The following is a 21,098-nucleotide window of genomic DNA, read 5'->3' on the forward strand; positions in this document are numbered from 1 at the left end:
GACTCCTTTAGGAGCCAACCTTTGCTTGCTAGAAGAAGCGGAAGAAGGCGACATTGAGGCTCTGATTTCTGAGGGGGAGGTTTGGTGGAAACAGTGGTTTACTGAGATTAGAAAATGGAAAGCGGAGGATGTGGATGATGAAAGGGTAACCTGGCTGAGGGTTTTTGGTGTTCCTTGCCAAGCATGGAGCTTCGAATTTTTTGAGATGCTGGCTAAAAGAGTTGGCACCTATATTTGCGCAGACGAACAGACTTTGAAGGCAATCAATATGGATGTGGGTAGGTTTATGGTTCGTACTCAGAGTTCTAGAGTTCTGAATGAAATTGTGAAGGTGCTCATTGATGGTGTTCTCTTCAATATCAAGCTAGTGGAAGATATGCACGGACCGATCAGGATCAGCGTCAATAATGTCGGTTTGAACCCAGTTCAGAGGGCTGAAGTCTCTTCAGATTCGGAGAAACTCTGGGAATGTGAAGAAGGATATTTCGAGGGTAGGGAGGAGTCAGACGGCATGTCTGAGGAGTCGACGAACGGTAGCAAAAAATTTACGGGGCAGGAGTTAGTAAAGAGGGATTCTTTAGAATCTCTACCCTCGGAACAGGCTCTCCAACAGCATGTTGTTAACGAAGGAGAAAAGGAGATGGAGGGAGTTTTAACAAGCCATGAAGAGGATACAGGAGCTTTTGATAAAGCTATAGGGGACATCCAGAAAACAAAAGACTTACGCAGGAGCTTGTCAGAGGATGATGTTAACTCGGAAAGATCCAGAATTAGCTGCTCTTTGGACTCATTAGTAAGGAGAGGAGGAACGATGGAAGGTGTCTCAATTATAGCGTTGAAGCAGAAGGAGATTGAGAGGAAGGAGATTGAAACTAAAAAGAGTAGGAAGAATAAAACTATGGAGGATTTGTTGGGTCCACTAAATACAAAGAAAAAGAGAGTAAAAAAGAGACTGCTCTGTGTCAAGGGGCAAGATGATTTGAATCATGGGGATGGAGGGAGACAGGAAGAAATGGGAACTGGTGGGGTAGAGCCGAAGGCTAGCGGTAGTGAAGAAGAAGAAGTCTTTTCTGCAGGAGCAGTGTTATGCAGCGATCAGATTTCAGACGTAGATTTGGTGAATTGCAATACTAGGTTCTGGGACAACATTGACTCAAATGTTGGCATCAAAACTTGGAAAGCAATAACGAATTTGGGGGTGGTGTCAAGAAACATTGTTAAAGATTACCAAAAGAAAATAGAGGAAATGGAGAGAAGAGATAAAGGCAAACTGGTGGGGAGGAAGGAGAAATTAAAGTCGTCGAAATGATAGTAGGATCTTTAAACATTAGAGGGGGCGGTAATCTTATTAAGAGGAGGAGGATCAGTTTAATTATAGCTCAGGGTAAAGCTGATATTTTTCTGATACAGGAATCAAAGCTGGAAGTGGTAGATAGAAAGATAGTGAATTCCCTTTGGAAGAAGGACAAGATTGGATGGTCATACGCAAATTCAGCAGGGAGTAGATGAGGTCTTATTACAATGTGGAAGGAAGAAATTTTCGAGGAAATCCTGAGTTTCAAAGGAGAATGCTTTCTTGGGGTGAAGTTGAGATGCAAAGATTTATCATTTTACGTGATAAATGTTTATTCATCCTGCTTTTTATCTCAAAAGAAAAAGTTGTGGGCAGACTTGATAAAGTTGAAGGCAAAGTTCGCGGATGCAGACTGGGTAGTGGCGGGTGATTTCAATGCGGTTGCGTCGGCGCTGGAAAGGAAGGGGACTTCAAATATTGCTCGCAATTCTGAGATTAAAGGTTTCAAATCTTTTCTGGAAGAATTGAATCTTGTCGACGTACCTCGTAAAGGTAAGCAGTTCAGTTGGTACAGTGGGGACGGCACGACTTGTAGCAGGATCGATAGGTTCTTGTTATCCCAAGGTCTGATAGCTGAATGGGGAATAGTTGGGCAATTCATAGGAAGTAGGGATGTTTCTGACCATTGTCCGCTTTGGTTAGTGGTGGAAAAGGAGAATTGGGGCCCGAAACCGTTTATTTTCAACAAAGGGTGGTTCGACAACAATCTGTTTTTAGATTTTGTTGAGGGAGAGTGGGCGAAACTTCACATTCAAGGAAGGGGAGATTTCATTTTGAAGGAGAAATTGAAAGCTTTGAAAGGCAGCCTAAAAAGATGGAACATTGATGTTTATGAGAAGGTAGATTTGGAGATAAAGTAATGTGTCGATGCCATCAACGAGGAGGATTGTATCTTAGAAAGATGTGTCGATGATCAACTTGAAGAGGTGGTTAGGAGGAGGAGTGAGGTTACTGCTCAGTTCTGGACCAAGGTCAGAATAAAGGAAAACTTACTCTTTCTTAAATCGAGAGTTAAGTGGGATAACGAAGGGGATAGTAACAGCAGTTTTTTTCACAGGGTTATGAAGGAGAGAAGGAGGAGAAACAACATCGGTTGGTTAAATTCGGAGGGGGATTAATCAAGGAGATAGGTGAGATTAAACTTGAGGTTTGGAGGCATTTCTCCAAAAAGTTTGAAGAAGAGGAATTAGATAGACCGATCCCTGAGGGAGTGGATTTCAAGCTTTTATCTCGGATTCAAGCTGATGGGTTGGAGGCTCCTTTTTCGGAGGAAGAAATTAGAGAAGAGGTTTGGAGCTGCGACGGTTCCAAAAGCCCTGCTCCCGACGGTTACACCTTCGCGTTCATACGTAAGTGTTGGTCCTTCTTGAAATCTGATTTCATCAGGTTCTTTTCTGACTTTCACAAGTATGGTATTCTGGCAAAATCTATTACTTCCTCTTTCCTCACTTTAATCCCTAAGTTTGAATGTCCTTTAAGCTTAGACGATTACCGTCCTATTTGCCTTGTGGGATGCTTGTATAAATGCCTTGCTAAGCTTCTCGCATCTAGGCTGAAAAGGGTGTTGAGCGTTTTGGTTTCTGACTGTCAGACGGCTTTTGTCCCAGGCAGACAACTTCTGGACGGCGTGATAGTAGCTAACGAAATTGTGGATTATGCTAAAAAGGAAGAGAAGAATTTTTTGCTTTTCAAGGTTGATTTCGAAAAAGCGTACGACAGGGTGAGTTGGGGTTTTTTGAGGTACTTATTGGCTAGAATGGGGTTCGGTGCTGTTTGGAGGAAGTGGATGGAATCTCTAGTTTTCAACAGTCATATGTCTGTGCTTGTCAACGGCAGTCCGACTAAGGAGTTCAAAGTCTCGAGGGGGTTAAGACAAGGAGACCCGCTGTCTCCTTTTCTGTTTGTTCTAGTGGCGGAGGGGTTGTCGGGTCTGGTTAGGAGAGCTTCGGAAGTGGGGAATTTCAGGGGCATTAATATCAGAGGAGAATGTAAGGTGAATATCCTGCAATACGCAGATGATACGATTCTGGTGGGAGATGGAAGCTGGCAGCACATATGGGCTATGAAATCTGCGCTTAGAGGGTTTGAACTAATATCTGGTCTCGGAGTTAACTACCATAAGAGTAAACTAATCGGGATAAACGTTAATCGGAATATTTTGAATGCGGCGGCCAACTTTCTCGCTTGCTCTACCGAAGAGGACTGTTTTACTTTTCTTGGGATTCCTATCGGCTGCAATCCGAGGAGGATTTCTGTTTGGGCTCCCTTAGTCAATAAGCTAAAGAAAAGGTTAAGTAATTGGAAAGGGAGATTTCTGAGACTGGGAGGCAGGATAACGTTGTTGAAGTCTGTCTTGAGCAGCTTACACATCTTTCACATGTCTTTTTATCGGGCACCTGTGCAAGTTTGTAAGGAGATAACAAGGTTACAAAATAGATTCTTGTGGAGTGGTCTGGAGGAGAATAGGAAGATAAGTTGGGTTAGATGGGAAAATTTGTGTCTGCCGATGAACAGGGGCGGATTGGGGGTGAAGTTAACAGAGGAATTTAACATCTCTCTACTGTTAAAATGGAAATGGCGTTTATTCTGTGAGGTTGACTCGATGTGGGTAAATATATTGAAAGCTAGGTACGGTTTCAACAGCACTTTACTTGGTTTTTCAGGAAATCATAGCAGGTCTGCATCAATATGGTGGAAAGATATATCTCGGTTGGAGTTTAGACATGAAGAAGGGTCTTTCGCCAGTAATTGCAGATTTGCTATTGGAGCAGGCAACCGAATTCTGTTCTGGCAAGTCATTTGGAGTGGTGAGACTTCCTTGAGATCTAGGTTTCCAGTTTTATATGCTTTGTCGAGTATGAAAAACGATACTGTTAGAAATATGGGGGAGTGGGATGGGGAGATTTGGAGATGGGGAAATTTGGGAATTCAGGTTATGGATACCACAGTACTGCAGGTTCAGATTTTGGAGTTACTGGAATTATTGAGATCGGTCAGTCTAGATAGAGGGAAGGAGGATACAGTAGTGTGGCAGGCGGCGGCGGAAGGGACCTATTCGGTTAGATCGGGTTATGAACTAATCACTGAACAACGATTGGGCTCAATTTACGATCCGGCAAGAGAGAAGGCCTTGGGCCTGGTTTGGAAAGCTGTCGTTCCTTTCAAATTCAAAGCCTTTGCTTGGATAGTGATTATAAACAGGCTTCCTTCCAAAGATTTGCTATCGATTAGAGGTTTGTTTTTTGATTTTTCCGACCGTATGTGTGTTTACTGTAAAGAGGAAGAGGAGACCCTGCATCATATTTTGTTTGGATGCAGGATAGCTAAGGAAATTTGGAGATTTATTTTAGGGTGGATCGGAATAGATGTCGATATTGGATATAGTATTTGGGAAAATTATCTTACTTTGTTTAATGCTTTTAGATCTAACAGAGTTAGGAAGGGAGCTGAAAGTCTCGTTTGGTTAGGGGTGTGTTGGTGTATATGGAGCAGGAGGAATATGGTGATTTTCAGGTCGGAAAAATGGGATATTTCTGATATAATTTGGAGCATTCAAGTTATAGTTTGGAAGTGGTCAAATTTTGGAGAAATTAGGTTTTCCAATTACAATTTCTATGAGCTTTGCAAGGATCCTTTGCATTATTTAAGATAGATACTAATTGGTATGTAATTTCCTTGGTTTCGTCCCTTTTGCGGGTTGCCCCCTAGTACTCCTTTAAAGTCTCCTTTTTTATATAATCCTTGATTACAAAAAAAAAAGATTATTAGGAAAAGTTTTCGTAAAAGAATCTTTAAAGTCTCTATAAGTACATGCACATGGAGTGTACTCTTTAAAGTCTTTAATGTTGCATTTAATATATAATATTTTAGAGGAGAAATCAAATTAACTCGAGTAGAGCTTTCAAAATGGGCTCGGCCCATTGGGCCGGCCCATAAGCCCTACAATTTAGCGCTGGCTGGGCCGCAAAATACCTTAAAAAAAGACGACCCTGTCTTTTTGGGCCAGCCCACCGGGCCTATGTTTTTTATGGGCTGGGTCCGGCCGAGACAAACGGGCTTCGGGCTGGCCCATTAAAAAAGATTTTGGTGAATTTTGGAGAAAAAAGATTGAGATAAGATATGATTTTATAAATGTGTTTTCAAGTCATAAAGAAAAGTTAAAGAGGATCAAGATATATTTTCAAAATGATGTGATCAAGGAAATGGTTGTGAGATGTAGAAAAAATTTGATAAGTATTGGTGATAATATTAAGTTACTTTATACTTTTACATGGATGATTTTGTGGTATTCATATATATATATATATATATATATATATATATATATATATATATATATATATATATATATATATATATATATATATATATATATATATATATGTGGATAAATATTTTAAACATCACTTATATACGTTTATGATGACTTTTTACTTATGTTGTATTGCATTTATCCATTACATCCTTTTTATAAAATTAAAATTATAATATTGAAATACGGGCTGGGCTGGCCCATTGGGCCGCACGGGCCTTTGAAAAATGTGCCAGACTCATTTTATCTGGCCTATTTAGCAATTGGGTCGGGCCAGCCCATTAAAACACGTTCGCCCACCGGGCCGAAGCGAGTTGGGGCGGGCCGACCCATTTGACATCTCTAAACTCGAGTAATTTGAGGTGCAGTCGGATAATGACAAGTAACACAGTTTTTTATGATTATTAATCCTTGAATACAAGAAATTGTAATCCCTTACATCGAAGCAGGTTGTTCGACAAAAAGAAAGTTGTGTCGAAATAGTCTAGTCTAGTGTGTCGAAATATCGAAGGAGTTGCCTCGACATGTATTTCAATTTGGGCATAATTTTGTAGTGTTAGCAGAAATAAATATTTTGGGTTTTTATAGTTTTGGATTTTGGATTAGGGAGAAAGCAACCTAAAACTATAAATAGAGGGAGTAACCCCTATTTTGTAATGAGACTTGTATTCACAGAATTTGCAGTTACAAGTGAATAAGATTTTCCATAGTTTGTAGGCAAAGGAAAGGGTTCTGGCGCGACCTTTAAATATGTCCACCTAGTTCAGATATACATCTCCAAACTTCTTTTTTTTTTAATTTAAAAAAGGTATATTCGGATATGCATCTCTAAACACACCATTAAATGACTTTGGTTGTGCATCTTTGAATTTTATTGAGAAAAAATAATCATTTTTGGTGCGTTCGTAGATGCATCTCCGAAAAAATGGCATTTTGGGAATTTCGCGTAGGGTCTGGGAGAATATATAAGGGTGGGATGAGAAATTGTCAATAATAAAGGCACTAAGAAAGTGTCCTAATTGAATTCGTGTGACTCCTATTAGAAATCCAGTAAACACTGTGAGATTTATTCTACGGTCATCAGTATTCCATTCTTTTTTATTTATTTCACTTACCAACAAATCCTCTTATAAAAACAATATTAGCGCGTCATTTCAGGTACACTCTTTTCATTTGAGTGTTTGAGTGCAAACCTTGCAGGTTACCTTCATTCACAACATCAGAATCACAACTCCACCATGACATAACACTCAGTTCTGCTTATCTGACCACCATTTTGTTCTTGCACATAAAATTTTCTCTGTTAGAGAACCAATATCAGAATCATACAATTTACCATGATCTCCTAATCTTAGATCTAGATTTACTCCAACCAGAACATTGATTAGTTTTCCCAAGTTAATCTCACTGAATTTGCAACCAAATCCTTATTCCCATAATTGTTAAACAATGACACCGTTAAAAGAAACTTGTTCTACCACTCAACAATATCACAAGTGTAATCCAAATGCTATTGGAGATGACCAATTCCATCTATGATTTAGGTTACACGAAATGGCTCTCTAGCATCGTAATAGCAAAGGAACTTCTAAGAGCTAAAGTTGTATAAGTTTTGATCGTACTAACATTGCCTAAGCATGTTTGATACCACCTAAACAAACGGATAACCACCTCGGTTGGGCACAAGTTGGTACCATTCATATGTGTTTGCCCTGGGATTTATAGGATATTCAGGTTCAAATCCTATAGCAAGGAAATGACATTCATGATCGGACGAGTCATCTACCCTGCAATGGAACACCCTTTTTGGTTAGAGAAAACATATACAACATGCCAAAGCATGGTAAATAATAACATGCAGAGAAGATATAGGCAAAACACTAAGGTTAAGAGAGATCTCATATCATTTCAAAGATAAAATTGATCGCTAGACAGTCGTACACATATTTCCTAAGGTCGATTGTCCAAGGAAACATGCCAATTCCCATTTCGTATAAGTTAAGTATCTTTCAAAGTTATATATGATTACTATTACCTAGATAAATCTTTTTCCTAAAAGAAATTTTGCATATACGAATACTATTATAATCCTCGACAATAAGGCATATACTATGTTTGTGAAATTGGATTTCACTAGGCAGAACATACTTGAAGTGCAATGGACGTACCCCATCTAAGAACTAGCCACTCCAAGAGTGTAGGTTGTGAAGCTTAGAGATGTCCACCTTGTAACACCCCAATTCTACCCACGAAATTTAAATAAAATCAGAGTATAAAAATTCACAAACGAAACAATTGATGTATCACATATTCATTCTCAAGGACAAATCACCTCGTCGCATAAAGCGGATACATAGCATTCATAATATACGAAAGAACCGACAACATCAAAATACTAGTCTTTAACATGAATCAACTTCCATAGAAGTGCAACGGAAACTCAACAATTAGTTCAAGGATTCATAGCCCCTTAATTCAACAATTAACACAATTAAAGTGACAATCTCAAAAGATAATTCAAGTATTTGCCAAGACATAATAATCCAAAAACAAGTAAATCAATGTGTTCGTCCCCCGAGTGTTATGTATCAGAGCGATAACAACACAAGACCAACTCGGCTAACCTCTTTTCAATGCGAATCACCTGCACGTTACCAATATAAAGGCAACGGTAAAACAAAGAAAGGGTGAGATATCAATTCATATAATTGAGCGCATGATAAATCATATATCAGAAATTAGACATATTCGGTTAATCGCATTCACAAGTATTGATATTATCATACTATTCACAAAATTATCAATTCACATTTTCACATACTTCCATCATCTATCAAGTCATCAAATACAATCACAATATAGTCACAAAACTTCACAATGTATAAATCACATTAGACACATGGGACATGACTCGTGTATATGCATGTGGTAACAGTCGGAGCTTCAACCCCCGTCACCAATTGCCCAATTCTGAGGCACAAGGCATAAGCCTTCGTCACTAATTTGTCAATCCAGGTCGTCACAATAAATATGCAAATGCATGCGACTCGATGAACCGAACATCACACAACACCATCATCATCATTTACTTCACAAAAATATTCGTCACTAGGCACACGCCCATATCACAATTATTACTGATTATTAAAGGTAATACACTTCACACATAATACAACAACTTCATATAACGGAACAATTCCGACAATTCATCAAATTAACGGACGATACCATTAGCAAAAGAATCACAAAGATATTCACAACAATCACATTCACGGTCAAACTCACAAGATACCGTAATTTACCGCTAAACCGAATAGTTAATCTAAATTCAAGTTTATTCCAATTAAATAGGCTTACTAAAAAAATTAATTAAACTATTAATTTAATCGATCGATTAATATCACAATTTCGACAAAAGAACACCACCACGTTAATGTACTAATTAGACTTAGCTACCACGTAAATTTTCATCAAATTTTGGACAACTAATTATACCGCTTAATTCGGCTGTTTTTCATTTTATTATTTCTATATTACACACTTCCTATTCCTAATTCTAATATCTACTGTCTTCAATTCTATTTCACCTTATAAATATGTTTCATTTTCCATTATACATTAGCATTATATATGTACCTAGGTGACAGTATGAAACAAACAGTAGAATATGTAATATGTGAAACAGCTCAGAAAGAAAACAAAATCACATGGCTTAATCCTACATAAAGGCTGTCGGTTGTCGCATAAAATGGTGTTGGCCTTTCCACCTTGCTTGTCGTCCGTCAGACAGTCAAGGCAGTGCCGCTGCCGACCGTCGTCATGTACCATACCCACGTTTGATGACACAAGTTTAGCATTCACAGTATACACAACCAGTAGCAAACATCAACAAACAGCTAGAACAGAATTTTCAAGTTTCGGTAACAAATTATCACAGCAAAATATTAACCTAAATTCCTAATTCCCAACATATAATTGCTCATAAGCCCCATTATAAGAAGAGAACTCCACCCTTACCTTGTTTGAATTGAAGAAAACTCTACAAACCCTAGTACTTAGATTGGAATCTCTCTAAGCTTGGCTTCTCCTCTTCAAGACCTAACTTCCTCTCTTCAAAATGATTTCTATATTTTTCTGGTTTTCTCTACTCTTCTTTAAACCCCTTTCTACACTAGAAACCTATTTTTATTATACATTGGGCTTAATAATTAATACCACATATCTATTATTCACTTAGTCAAAATAGGCCCAATAAACTCACTCACTTAAAATAAATTTAAAATACTAATTCTAAGGATATTCCACTTATTTCCCTTAAAACAAAAAATTCGATTATTTAATATACCGACTTATTACTCAAAGCCTCATATTTCCGGTCTAATCTCAATTACTCGAAAAATTCCGAATACGCTAGATATTAGCTCAATAATATTTCTAATACCAAAAATATTAAAATTTCCAATTAAATATCGATCCGCTATTCCGAACTAATACCGACTAAATCGTCCAAAAACACGAAAATTTCCATAACCATCACAAATGTCTAAATTAAGCGAATAATTATTTTTCCGGGCATTACACACCTCAATTATCGTTCTCACTTATTTTACAACAAAAGAAAGATACAGTTCAATAAGTTTGAGCTAAAGACCGATGAAGATTTAACAATTATGTGGAGTAAATTTCGCTATTACTAAACAAAGTGTCCAATCGAGATGGACGCGAAGGTTGCGAGATCAATAAAAAATATTATAAAGATGTTGAGACTTGTCAACAAATTCTTGATAATGAAAATCTATTTAATATTACGAATTTTATGTATGTCATAATAAAGAGGTGTGTTAATTTATGTTGTTCTTCTCATTTTACAATTGCTTTTGGTGTGGGATAACAGGGAGGATTCCGAAAGTTAACTTCCATAAAAATATAGAGCTTAACCTCCGAATATTTTCGTTTATGCCACGGGTTTGAGACTTGACTTTGCTTGCATTTTCGGTGTGTTTGATGGTTAAGTTCCAAATTTTAGGAGCATTGTTTATTGTTCACTAAAGTGCATGAGCACCACTAAGGGTGCATAGAGTAATCCCCTAATATCAAAATGAAAATAATACATAGGCTCTATACATTGGATCTAATCAATTAGGCTCTGATCCTGTCTAAATTTTGTAAACAATATTCCATATTATCTTAATGCTAAGAGAGTGGAAGGTAGAGTTGTGTAATTTGTTATTTTGATCTAGGGGTGTGCAAAAATACAGTTAACTGAATCATATTCTCAAACTGAATTGCATTGAACCACAAAAAACTTGAACCATTTAAATGGTTAATGAACTGAACCACATATTATAAACAATCCAGTTAACCAAATTTAAGTTAAAAACCAGTTTAAACTGTTTAACTAATTGTTTTTAAAAACTTCATAACTTTTTTTTTTAATTTGATTTTTTTTTTTAAAATTGAATTTAAAATATTTTTTTACTAAACTAAAAAAATGTAAAATTTTTCGAGTTTTTTATTTGAAAAATAAAAAAGAAAAACTATAAATAATTTTTCTTCTACAAATAAAAAGAAATGTTTTTTAATAACTTTTTGGAAAATAAAAAAAAAATCTTTTGGTTACGTGTATTTGTACACCAGCATGAAAAAATGCAAGTGAATTAAGAAGGAAGTTACCTCCAATTAAGAAAAGTGGGTTGTCAACATAAAAAATTTATCCAAAGGTATTTTACCAACGCATAAACTATTGGCTATATCCTGCGATATCACGTACTGAATAAAATAAAAAGAAAATATTAATGGTAGTAGCAACTATCTTTACAAATAAATTATTCCACTAAATTTTACAAAGAACATCTTTGACAATGGATTTAGTTACACAATAGAAACTAAATTATTTGTACCGTACAGTAAAATATATATATATATATATATATATATATATATATATATATATATATATATATATATATATATATATATATATATATATATATATAAAAGAGAGAGGGAGAGTGATTAAAAAAAGCAATTTAGAAATAATTTATAAAATAAATTTAATTTTTAATTACAAACTGGTTTTAAACCAATTTATAACTAGAAATTGATTGTAAATTAGTTTATAAATATAAACTGGTTCAAAACTAGTTTAAAACTGAATTGAAACTGCTTTTACAGTTAATTGGTTTTTTATTAAAGTGGTTTTTAAAAACTGAATTGAACCATTAATTTGGTTCAATTCAGTGCAGCTCTTAAATCATGAACACCCCTATTTTGATCAGATTGTATACTATAATTGTAATTCAATAACTTAGTTATTTTTGCAACATGTGAGTAATATAAGGGTTCTAACTTGAATCTTTGAAAAAGCTTGATGTAAGGAGATTTTAGGTTGATCCTGGGGTAAAAGTTCAAGCTATTAGTGGACATTTCAAAGGAAAACTCTTATGGATTGAATTAGGACATGTGGTTTAAATCCAAAAAATATAAATCCTCACGTGATCTCTATAACTCTTCTATATTTGTTTAATTTATCTTTTGCATGTAAATCTCTACTTCATCTTCATCCCTATAATTAATCTATTGCAAAAAAAAATAATCAATAACTATATAACTCAATTCACCTCATTTCTTATGTTTGAAGTCACTTCGTCAATAAAAAACGCATAAAAATATCCATTTGTTCACTATGTATCAATGCATATGAATAAAATGAACATCTTTTCTTCCATTGTCCTCTTACAAACTCAACATGAGATTGGTTGCGCAACATTTTGAGATGCAGAATTAATAGAGAAACAATCCTCACCACTTTCACATGCCTAGTAAATCCAAATAAAAAACATTATAATAACATGAGTCATTCATGCAATCCACACAATCTAGCTGACTAGAGACATTCTTCAATTCAACAATCTTAGGCCTCAATTATACAATATAAAAGCTACAATTTTACCTTAATCAAGATGAACACTCAATAGGACACTAGTTTCATTGGGTTTGATTTAGAGGACCACCAAATAATCAACAACCTTAAGTTTCATGCCAATATACCAAAAGCCCCCCAAATTACTCTAATATTTTGGAAGACCCCCTCCTGCAATTGGGTGAAGGAAAATACAAATGGTTTGTATAAAATGTTTAGATGATCAAATGTGATAACTTTTTTCCTACATATATTGTTAAATTAGGATTTATAAAGTAGAAAAGAAAATAACAATAGAACACTCAAAGAAAATTTAAAACATTCTTATTATGCATATCTTTTAATAAAGTCACTATACAATGCTTATATAAGTTTACCTACACTTAGGGGTGGCAAAACGGGCCCGGCCCGCGGGGAAAACCCGTTTTACCCGCATTTTTTCGCGGGGCGGGTGGAGGTTTTAGGCCCGCTCCCTTTAGTATGCCCGCCCCGCCCCGCCCCATTTTTTTGCGGGCATGAGCTTTTTCATTCAATTTTACTATTTTTAGGCCTAAAAGGTTCAATGTCCGCGGGCTTTTCCCGCCCCGCCATCACTTTTTTTGCGGGGCGGAGCAAGGTTTTAGACCCGCACTCTCTAATATGCCCGCCCCGCCCCACCCCGTTTTTTCGCGGGATTTTGCGGGGCGGACCTAAACGGGGCGGGCATGCCCGTTTGCCACCCCTACCTACAGTCGTAGTAAAATAACAACATCAACCACACAATAATAATTATATCAAACAAACTAAAAAAATATACCTATAAGATTTACTTCTAAAATAAACTAGAAGAGTCATTATTCTGTTAACCTCTATGAACAAGTCAAAATGACATTAACATACAAGTAGATAAAATAACATTTTCATCTAACATCCAATAATGAAATAGTGACTTCATTGATTGAAGAAGAAATTAAATTTTCGGTTGTAGAATTTCCCTCTGTGGAGGCCCTTTCTTTAATGAAGCCAGGTTCCTTTGGTTGAGATAAAACTATTTCATTTGTTAACATTGCAAGCACCGATGCCATATTAGGTCTATTATTTGGATGATATTGTAGACACAAAAGACCAACTTGTATGGAACGTAAGGCTTCAGATAGAATAAATGAGTCCCCAACACAATCATCAATCAATTCTTCTGAGATTCCCTCTTTCCACAACCTCCAAGCCTGCAAAAGTTCAAAAAATAATTATCAACAATTTCATTAAGGGAAAATAAAAGTTGTTTGTGTTACTCACATGTCCTACAAGACTATGATTGCTGCTTGGATATGTAAGTCTTTTATTTTTCTTTCCACTTACAATCTCTAGCAACAAAATGCCAAAGCTAAATACATCAGATTTTATGGAGAATAGTCCATCAATGGCATATTCAGGAGCCATGTAACCACTGAAAAATCCAAACAATTGTTAAATTGAATTAAAAAAATTCCGTTGAATATAAAATATTAGTGAAAATACTTACTGTGTCCCGACTACTCTGTTTGTATTTCCTTCAACTTGATCATCACCACAAATTTTTGCCAAGCCAAAATCAGAAATCTTTGGATTCATATCACTATCTAACAAAATATTACTTGGTTTTAGATCTCTATGTATGATCCTCAATCTAGAATCTTGATGAAGGTAAAGAAGTCCACGAGCAATTCCACATATGATGTTAAAGCGCTTAGACCAATCTAAAAGTTTCTTTTGAGTTGGATCTGTTAAGAATGTGCATTTTATTGATAAGTGTTATATTTCCAAAATAGAAAAGAATTTTAACGTTTATCTTAATTGTATGATAATGAAAAAGCTTAATAGAGATACGAACCAAAAATAAACGAATCTAAACTTCTATTAGGCATATATTCATATATAAGCATCCTCTCTTCTCCTTGAATACAACAACCAAGAACTTTGACAAGATTTCGGTGTTGAAGTTTTGAACATAATATAACTTCATTTTTAAACTCTTTTGTTCCTTGTTTAGAACTTCTCGAAAGCCTTTTGACAGCAATCTCTCGTCTTTCTAGAGCAAGTATACCCTAAATTTTATAGTAAAAAAATGTTGGAAAATGAGACTCAAGCATTTTCTCATGTATTATACCAAGTTGTTATTTACCTTATATACTGGCCCAAAACCACCTTCTCCAAGCTTGTTATCATTTGAAAAGTTATTGGTGGCATCAATCATTGTAGAAAGATTGAAGAAAGGAAGCTCAAAATCTTGTTCGTCTTCCTTTTTCTTTTTCGTTAAAATGATGTTCTTTGATTTATCTTCTATTTTTAAATAATATCAATATCATATTGAGATAGATACATAAATAGATAGATATGATGTTTATTTTCTAAATAACTTTATGTAATAGAAATGTAATTCATAAAATTTAGGGTGAATGAATGGTGGTCAAATATAAATTAAAAAAAGACAAAGACATTGTTATATAAATGTTATAACGATATTATTATACATTGTGTTATATATATATATATATATATATATATATATATATATATATATATATATATATATATATATATATATATATATATATATATATATATATATTAGTGGGTCTAATCTCATAGGGCGGCCGTCTCAGAATATGACACCCAAACATAATACTCACTGTATTGGCTACTCGTCTGGAAGAAAAACAGACAAGTGACGAAGTGACGTGTTGATAACATTTAATCTTATGGGCAAGAAATCTTAGTTATAATCTCCCATGAAATAGGCGGATAACAAATTTTTAGTTAAGGTGGAGTTGTTATTACTTCTCAAAAGTCCTCAAATCTAAAATCATAAAACTATAAATATTTCGTCTCTAGAATAAGAAAAGATAATTCGGAATACACACCAAATAATCCTCAAAATATTAAGGATTATTAAGATGGTGGATGAGTGAGTTATTTATGAAATGAGGTATTTTTATGGTAGTATTAGTTTTGTTAATAATTTATTTAGATCATGAAGTTGAAATAAAATGTCTTTTTGTCAAGAAATTTACCTCTTTGCTTTCTTTTTCTCTTGTAAATGTAGAAGACTATGGTCACAAGCAGGAAAACAATGACCAACGGAATAGTGATTGCAATTGTCAAAGTATGACTTTTCTTATGTCCACCAGAAACTTCTCCATTTGAATCAAAACAATAGAACTTGTCAAATCTCAGATAAAATATTGACCCATTATTACTCTAATACATAAATTGTTAATACAAAATAAAATTCAAACATATGACTTTGAAAAAATCAATACCATTACCAAAGGACTCAATTGAAAGACAAAGCAAAATTTAGTAAGAATTTACCAACTTAAAAATTATTAATTATTAGCTTGATTCAAACTTGAAACTTTAATAGGAACAAATCCTTAAGTCTCTCATGTTTAAGATTTTTAATTATGAGGTTTATAGAAAAACATTTTTATGAAAGTAAAAATATTGATAAGGAACTAAACTAAGGTATTAACTATAATTGAAATCCAACATATTTTATAAATATAATTAAACATAAAAAAACATAGAATTTACCTATTGAAGAAGCATTCACTCGAACATACAGATCTGGATTAATTGATGAAACGTGTCTCAAATCAATAAGATCACCAAACCATAAACAACAACCACTGCCATCTCCTCTAACATCCAAGTTTGAATAAGCTGTACAAGAACAATCTTTTAAGCATTTTTTCTTGCAATCCTCTAGTTTCATTTTAGCATCAACCCAAGTATGTGTTGTCTCCGGTAATTTCAATCCAGAAAATTTTGTAAAACCATCTCCCACCATGCATTTAAATATGGGTTGAATTTTGCGCGCACAACCTTGTGTCCAATTATATGTGTCCAAATTTTGTGACGATTTGGGCTTAAACCCATCTAAACACTCACAAACTGGAGACTTAATAGGATTACAATTTCCATAAGATCCACAAGAATTATAAATATCACAACCATCTCCCCTGGGCACCTGCTCAAAAATCTTCCAAACATTTTCTTCTGTAGTCCATACAATGCGTTCGCGAAAACCAATTGTTTGGTTCAGATAAATTATTAAAAGCTTACTCTTGCTCACAAGACTATATGTGAAGTAAACTTCATTTGAATTGTTCACTAATTTTGGTTCAACATTTTGAGCTACACTTAATGCGGGCGCTCCACTAAACCCAATTCCATTCCAAGGACCACTCCTGTGAAATTCAGTTGACCCTTTTTTTAATATAACTTCCGGGTTACTACTAAGGACAATACTCCAAGTTAAGTTTCCCGAAGACGGATCATCCCAATTTTTCCACGAAGTTAATCGACGATTGTGACCGGTTTCTAAGTTCCAACCAAGCTTCATATCCGGCAACAAAGTATCACAAGGAAAATCAAAACCTTGCCATAGAAATTTCTTATTGTTGTCTTTGATTACAAAATTTCCATTATCTAATAGTTGAGCCACATGTGAACTTGTAGAAGACAAAGATTGTGTTGTGATGTTTGTTGACCAAACAAGAGTTTTATTGTTGTTGGTAAGTAGTACAAGGTTTCCTTCCTTGTTAATGGTCAACATGGTTGAGTTGGAATTGTCGTCTTTGATTGGATTATCACGGTTTGCAACCCAAACTATTCTTCTATTTGAGATGTTTTTGTACCATATTCCAACATAGCGATTTGTGGAACTACCTGGTCTGAAAAATCCTAACTCAAAAGTTCCATCACTAGAAACCAAGGTGTTTCCATCATCAAGAGATTGAAATTGGGTGATAGTATCAATTGCGGTGGATAATTGAGAGAAGAACAATAATAAAACTATATTGGAAATAACAAGAAATTTGATAGGAAGAATATTGGCCATTTGGAGAGATTGAATTTTATGCATACATGGTTTGTGTTTAAATATGACTCGTCAGTAAGATGTGGTGATTTTATTACTAAAAAAAAATTAGTAGGATACTGTACGGTACGAACATTTTTGTCCGTATATTTTCTTGTATATTTTCTTATGTAAATATTATTTATGTTTTGATATTATTTATAAAAATATTTAGATCAATAATAAATTTATTAAAAAAATATTTTTAATTAATTTTTAAAAAATATATATTTCTCTTAATTACATTGATAACATATATGAAATTATCACATCAATAATATATAGCTCATTTTTTTATTTATTTTTTAAAAAAAATATTATTATTATAAATAATTAAAAAAAATACTTTTTTTCATGTTTGAATTTATACATTATTTTAAATTTAATTATTTACTTTTTTAATTGTACAAAAAATGTAATAACTCGTAGGTTATCACAAGTTCTGGTCTAGATACTCGTGCATTCGCACATGTACTTGTGTGTTATGCACGTTGTTTTCAAAATCCAATAAAAAATGATAAAAAGAGAAAATTGTTTAACCAAAAAGTTTAATATTTTTAAAAGAGATTATAAATCGGTGTTTATAATTTTTCCGTATATAAAAATATTTGAATCTATTACGAAGATTCTAAAGTCTCGTATTGGTTGGAGATAGAGCATTGAAATACTTTATTTAGAGTGACACTCCTCACCTTACCAACCAGTTTTGTAAGGAAGAGTTAGGTCATACTCTAATATGGTATCAGAGACTATCGATCGGAACATAGGTCGCCCACCGTTAATATCCACGCACCAAGCCCATAAAGAATGTTGGGTGTGAGGGGATGTATTAGGAAGATCCTAAAGTCCCATATTGGTTGGAGATAGAGCATTGAAAGAGTTTATATAGAGTGACATTTTTCACCTTACCATCTAGTTTTGTAAGGATGAGTTAGGTCAAACTCTAATATGGTATCAGAGCCTACCGATCGGACCATGGGCCGCCTACCGTTAATATCCACGCACCAAGTCCAAAAGAATGTTGGGCGTGAGGGGGTGTATTAGAAGCCTTTAGGTAATGAGTTGAGTTTTTGTTCTCACTCTTAAAGATTTTAAGCATGAGAGTTATGTTCTGTTCTTGATCAAAGCTTTTAAGAAATATCAAGTATTATTCTTAGTTATGGTGCTTAACTAAGTTCTCTGATAGGAAAGTGTGATCTTTCTATTTGAGTTTCCTTGGTCACAGGGGGTGTGAATGTTTTATCACAGAGGTGATTAAGATTTAAATAATGTTAGTAATTGCTAACAATATTAAATTATTAAGTTGGAATCCATTCATTATGGAAAGAAGATTATGCCTCGAATGAGGTCCAATGACCTTTCAAGGATAGCTGAAAACCAATTAGAAATGTGTAAATCTAAAGACCAATAGAAAAAAAAAATATATTTCTTTAGCCACCTCCCTATGGGGTCACCCCAGCGAAAAACCCAAATTACCCCTGCTTCGGAAATGAATTTCCGAAGATTTTTTTTTTTAAAAAAATTTCCACAATTCGGAAGTGCATCTCCGAAAACACCTCATGGGGGTGTTTTCGGAGATGAACTTCCGAAAACACCTTTGTTCAGATTTTGGGGGGTTTCGGAAATGAACTTCCGAATTATGCAGAAACTGTGTTTTTTTTATGTTTTTCTTAACAGTCTCGTATTTTTAATTAAATGAAACCGGGAAATAAAATAAGCGACATATAAACAGAAAAAACTAATATGATAAAAAAAGTAATATATACAAGCCGATCCAAATCCAAATAAAAATAGTGTGCTAAAGATACAATCCGAAAACAAAAAATAAATAAACCTGACCACTACTGGGTGTGCCTAACCCTCTCTCCCTGGGACCTCCTCTGCCGCCTGTATGTCGCTGCACGGCCCGCATCAGTGACGATCATCTCCATCACGGCGACTGCCTCTGGACCACCCTGATGAACGACACCTCGATCCAACGCGTCCCGCCCAAGCATCTCTATCTGCTGGCAGATCGGCATGAGATCAATGTAGTGGTCATCCTCGGCCTGCTGGTTCTCCAGGATCTCCTCGTGTGCTGGCCTAGGAGCGTCGGGAACGTCGGGAGCAGAGGATGTGACACCCGGTAGAACCATGTGACGTATCCCTCCACACTGTGTCAGTCCTGTGCGACCCGAGTGCAACAGTACTCCTGCGGTACCACATGATGCTGCCAGTCCTCCCATATTGCAGTGAGATGCACTCGGGTCACTGTGTCGGGAGCAGCCTCAAAGGGTGACCTGGGTATCTGCTGCACGAATCCGAACTGACGCATGCACCGCTCAGGGAGATACCGGACCATGATGCCGGTCCCGCATGCCAACCAGCCTGAATATAAAGCAATGTCGTCAAAGGGGACAACCTGAGCGTAGTCGCTGAACGGCCTCCAGGTGACGTCGTCGTGCATCGTGCGGTCCAGGTATCCACGGTATGGTCCCACCGCATTGTTCCCCCTCTGGAGAATGTATCTGGCGGCCCTGGGCATGGCATCAACGTACACAGGATCGATGTGGAAGCCGTGGATGCGGGAGAAGTAGGAGATGATCCATCTCTGAAACAGAAACACGATAATGTATTATAAATAAATACGAAACATAAATAAATACGAAACAAATAAAATGAAACGTACCGTAAGTAATGTGCAGGATCCGACCAATTGCCTTGTCCTCCAGTTGGAGGCCTCATTCAGCTTCTGGTAGAGGTATGCCAGAGTAGCTGCCCCCCAGTTCCACTAGTGAACGGTATCCAGGTCCATGAAGTAGCGGAGGTAGGTCACGTCGACGTACCTTGCACTCTTGTCCACAAAGCATGCAGCGCCTACCACAAACATGTACCAGCACCGGAGAGCGCAGCCGCGGTGATACTATGTGAATAGATCGTCACCCGCCTCCTCGGCATCGGCCGCTGCGTCCAGGTGGTGCTCGAAATAGCGGCTCAGTGTGGTGAACCGGATATGAGGCCCATTTGTCGTGATGCACTCGAAGTCAGCAACTTCGGGCTCCATGCCCAAATAGAGCGCCATCCACTGACTGGCCTCGACCCTCTGGATCCGGGAGTGGGTCAACAGCGCCCCCTGATGGGCAGGTGGAGAAGACACTGCACATCATGCAAGGTGATCGTCATCTCCCCAACCGGCAAGTGGAAAGAAGACGTCTCCTTATGCCAGCGCTCCACAAATGCCCCCTGCATGTCGTGGCTGATGGTGGTGTACCCCGTCATGCAGAGCCCGCTAAGCCCTGAACCTCGCACTGCGTCGTTAAACCACTCAGCTGCTGGTTTAAACAGACTGAAAATATTCCGGGCGTGGTTCACCATTTTCAAAGGATCTCTCTCCTGTTACAAAAAAAACAAATAAAAGCATATGTTAAATAGACCGTTAAGAAAATATCGAATAAACGTCTAAATTATAAACGGTTAAATTAAAAAAATACCTCTCCCTCCCAGATACGCCGAGCGACGTGATCGCGGTAGGATATCAGCACGGAAGTGTCAAAGGGCCCTCCCGGGCAACTGTCCTCCTGCTCATCCTCCTCCCCGGATGGAGGGTCAACATCCGGTACCCCCTCCGGCTCGTGGTATGGCACTGCCACCT

General features: G+C 36.3%; 2 protein-coding genes across 3 annotated transcripts; one reads left to right on the top strand and one right to left on the bottom strand.

Moving 5' to 3' along the window:
• Positions 1–1,521: 1,521 nt before the first annotated feature.
• LOC131659850 (uncharacterized) lies at positions 1,522–5,006 on the top strand. Its single transcript, XM_058928974.1, has 2 exons — positions 1,522–2,193; positions 2,412–5,006. The coding sequence occupies exons 1-2, from the start codon at positions 1,522–1,524 to the stop codon at positions 5,004–5,006; spliced, it is 3,267 nt and encodes a 1,088-aa protein (XP_058784957.1).
• Positions 5,007–13,362: 8,356 nt separating this feature from the next.
• On the bottom strand, positions 13,363–17,449 carry LOC131657236 (G-type lectin S-receptor-like serine/threonine-protein kinase At4g27290). Of its 2 annotated transcripts, XM_058926698.1 has the most exons (7): positions 16,141–17,449; positions 15,617–15,737; positions 14,729–14,891; positions 14,438–14,651; positions 14,090–14,327; positions 13,864–14,014; positions 13,363–13,793 (listed from the first exon to the last, which is right to left on the bottom strand). In XM_058926698.1, exons 1-7 carry the CDS (start codon positions 17,447–17,449, stop codon positions 13,488–13,490), a joined length of 2,502 nt encoding a protein of 833 aa, XP_058782681.1. In that variant the 3' UTR covers positions 13,363–13,487. The 2 variants fall into 2 exon arrangements, with proteins under 2 accessions (XP_058782681.1, XP_058782679.1); XM_058926696.1 differs by lacking the exons at positions 14,438–14,651; positions 14,729–14,891 and having other exon boundaries at positions 15,618–15,737.
• Positions 17,450–21,098: the final 3,649 nt, after the last annotated feature.

The sequence above is a fragment of the Vicia villosa genome, linkage group LG3 (assembly GCF_029867415.1).
Source record: "Vicia villosa cultivar HV-30 ecotype Madison, WI linkage group LG3, Vvil1.0, whole genome shotgun sequence".
Taxonomy (NCBI): Eukaryota; Viridiplantae; Streptophyta; class Magnoliopsida; order Fabales; family Fabaceae; genus Vicia; species Vicia villosa.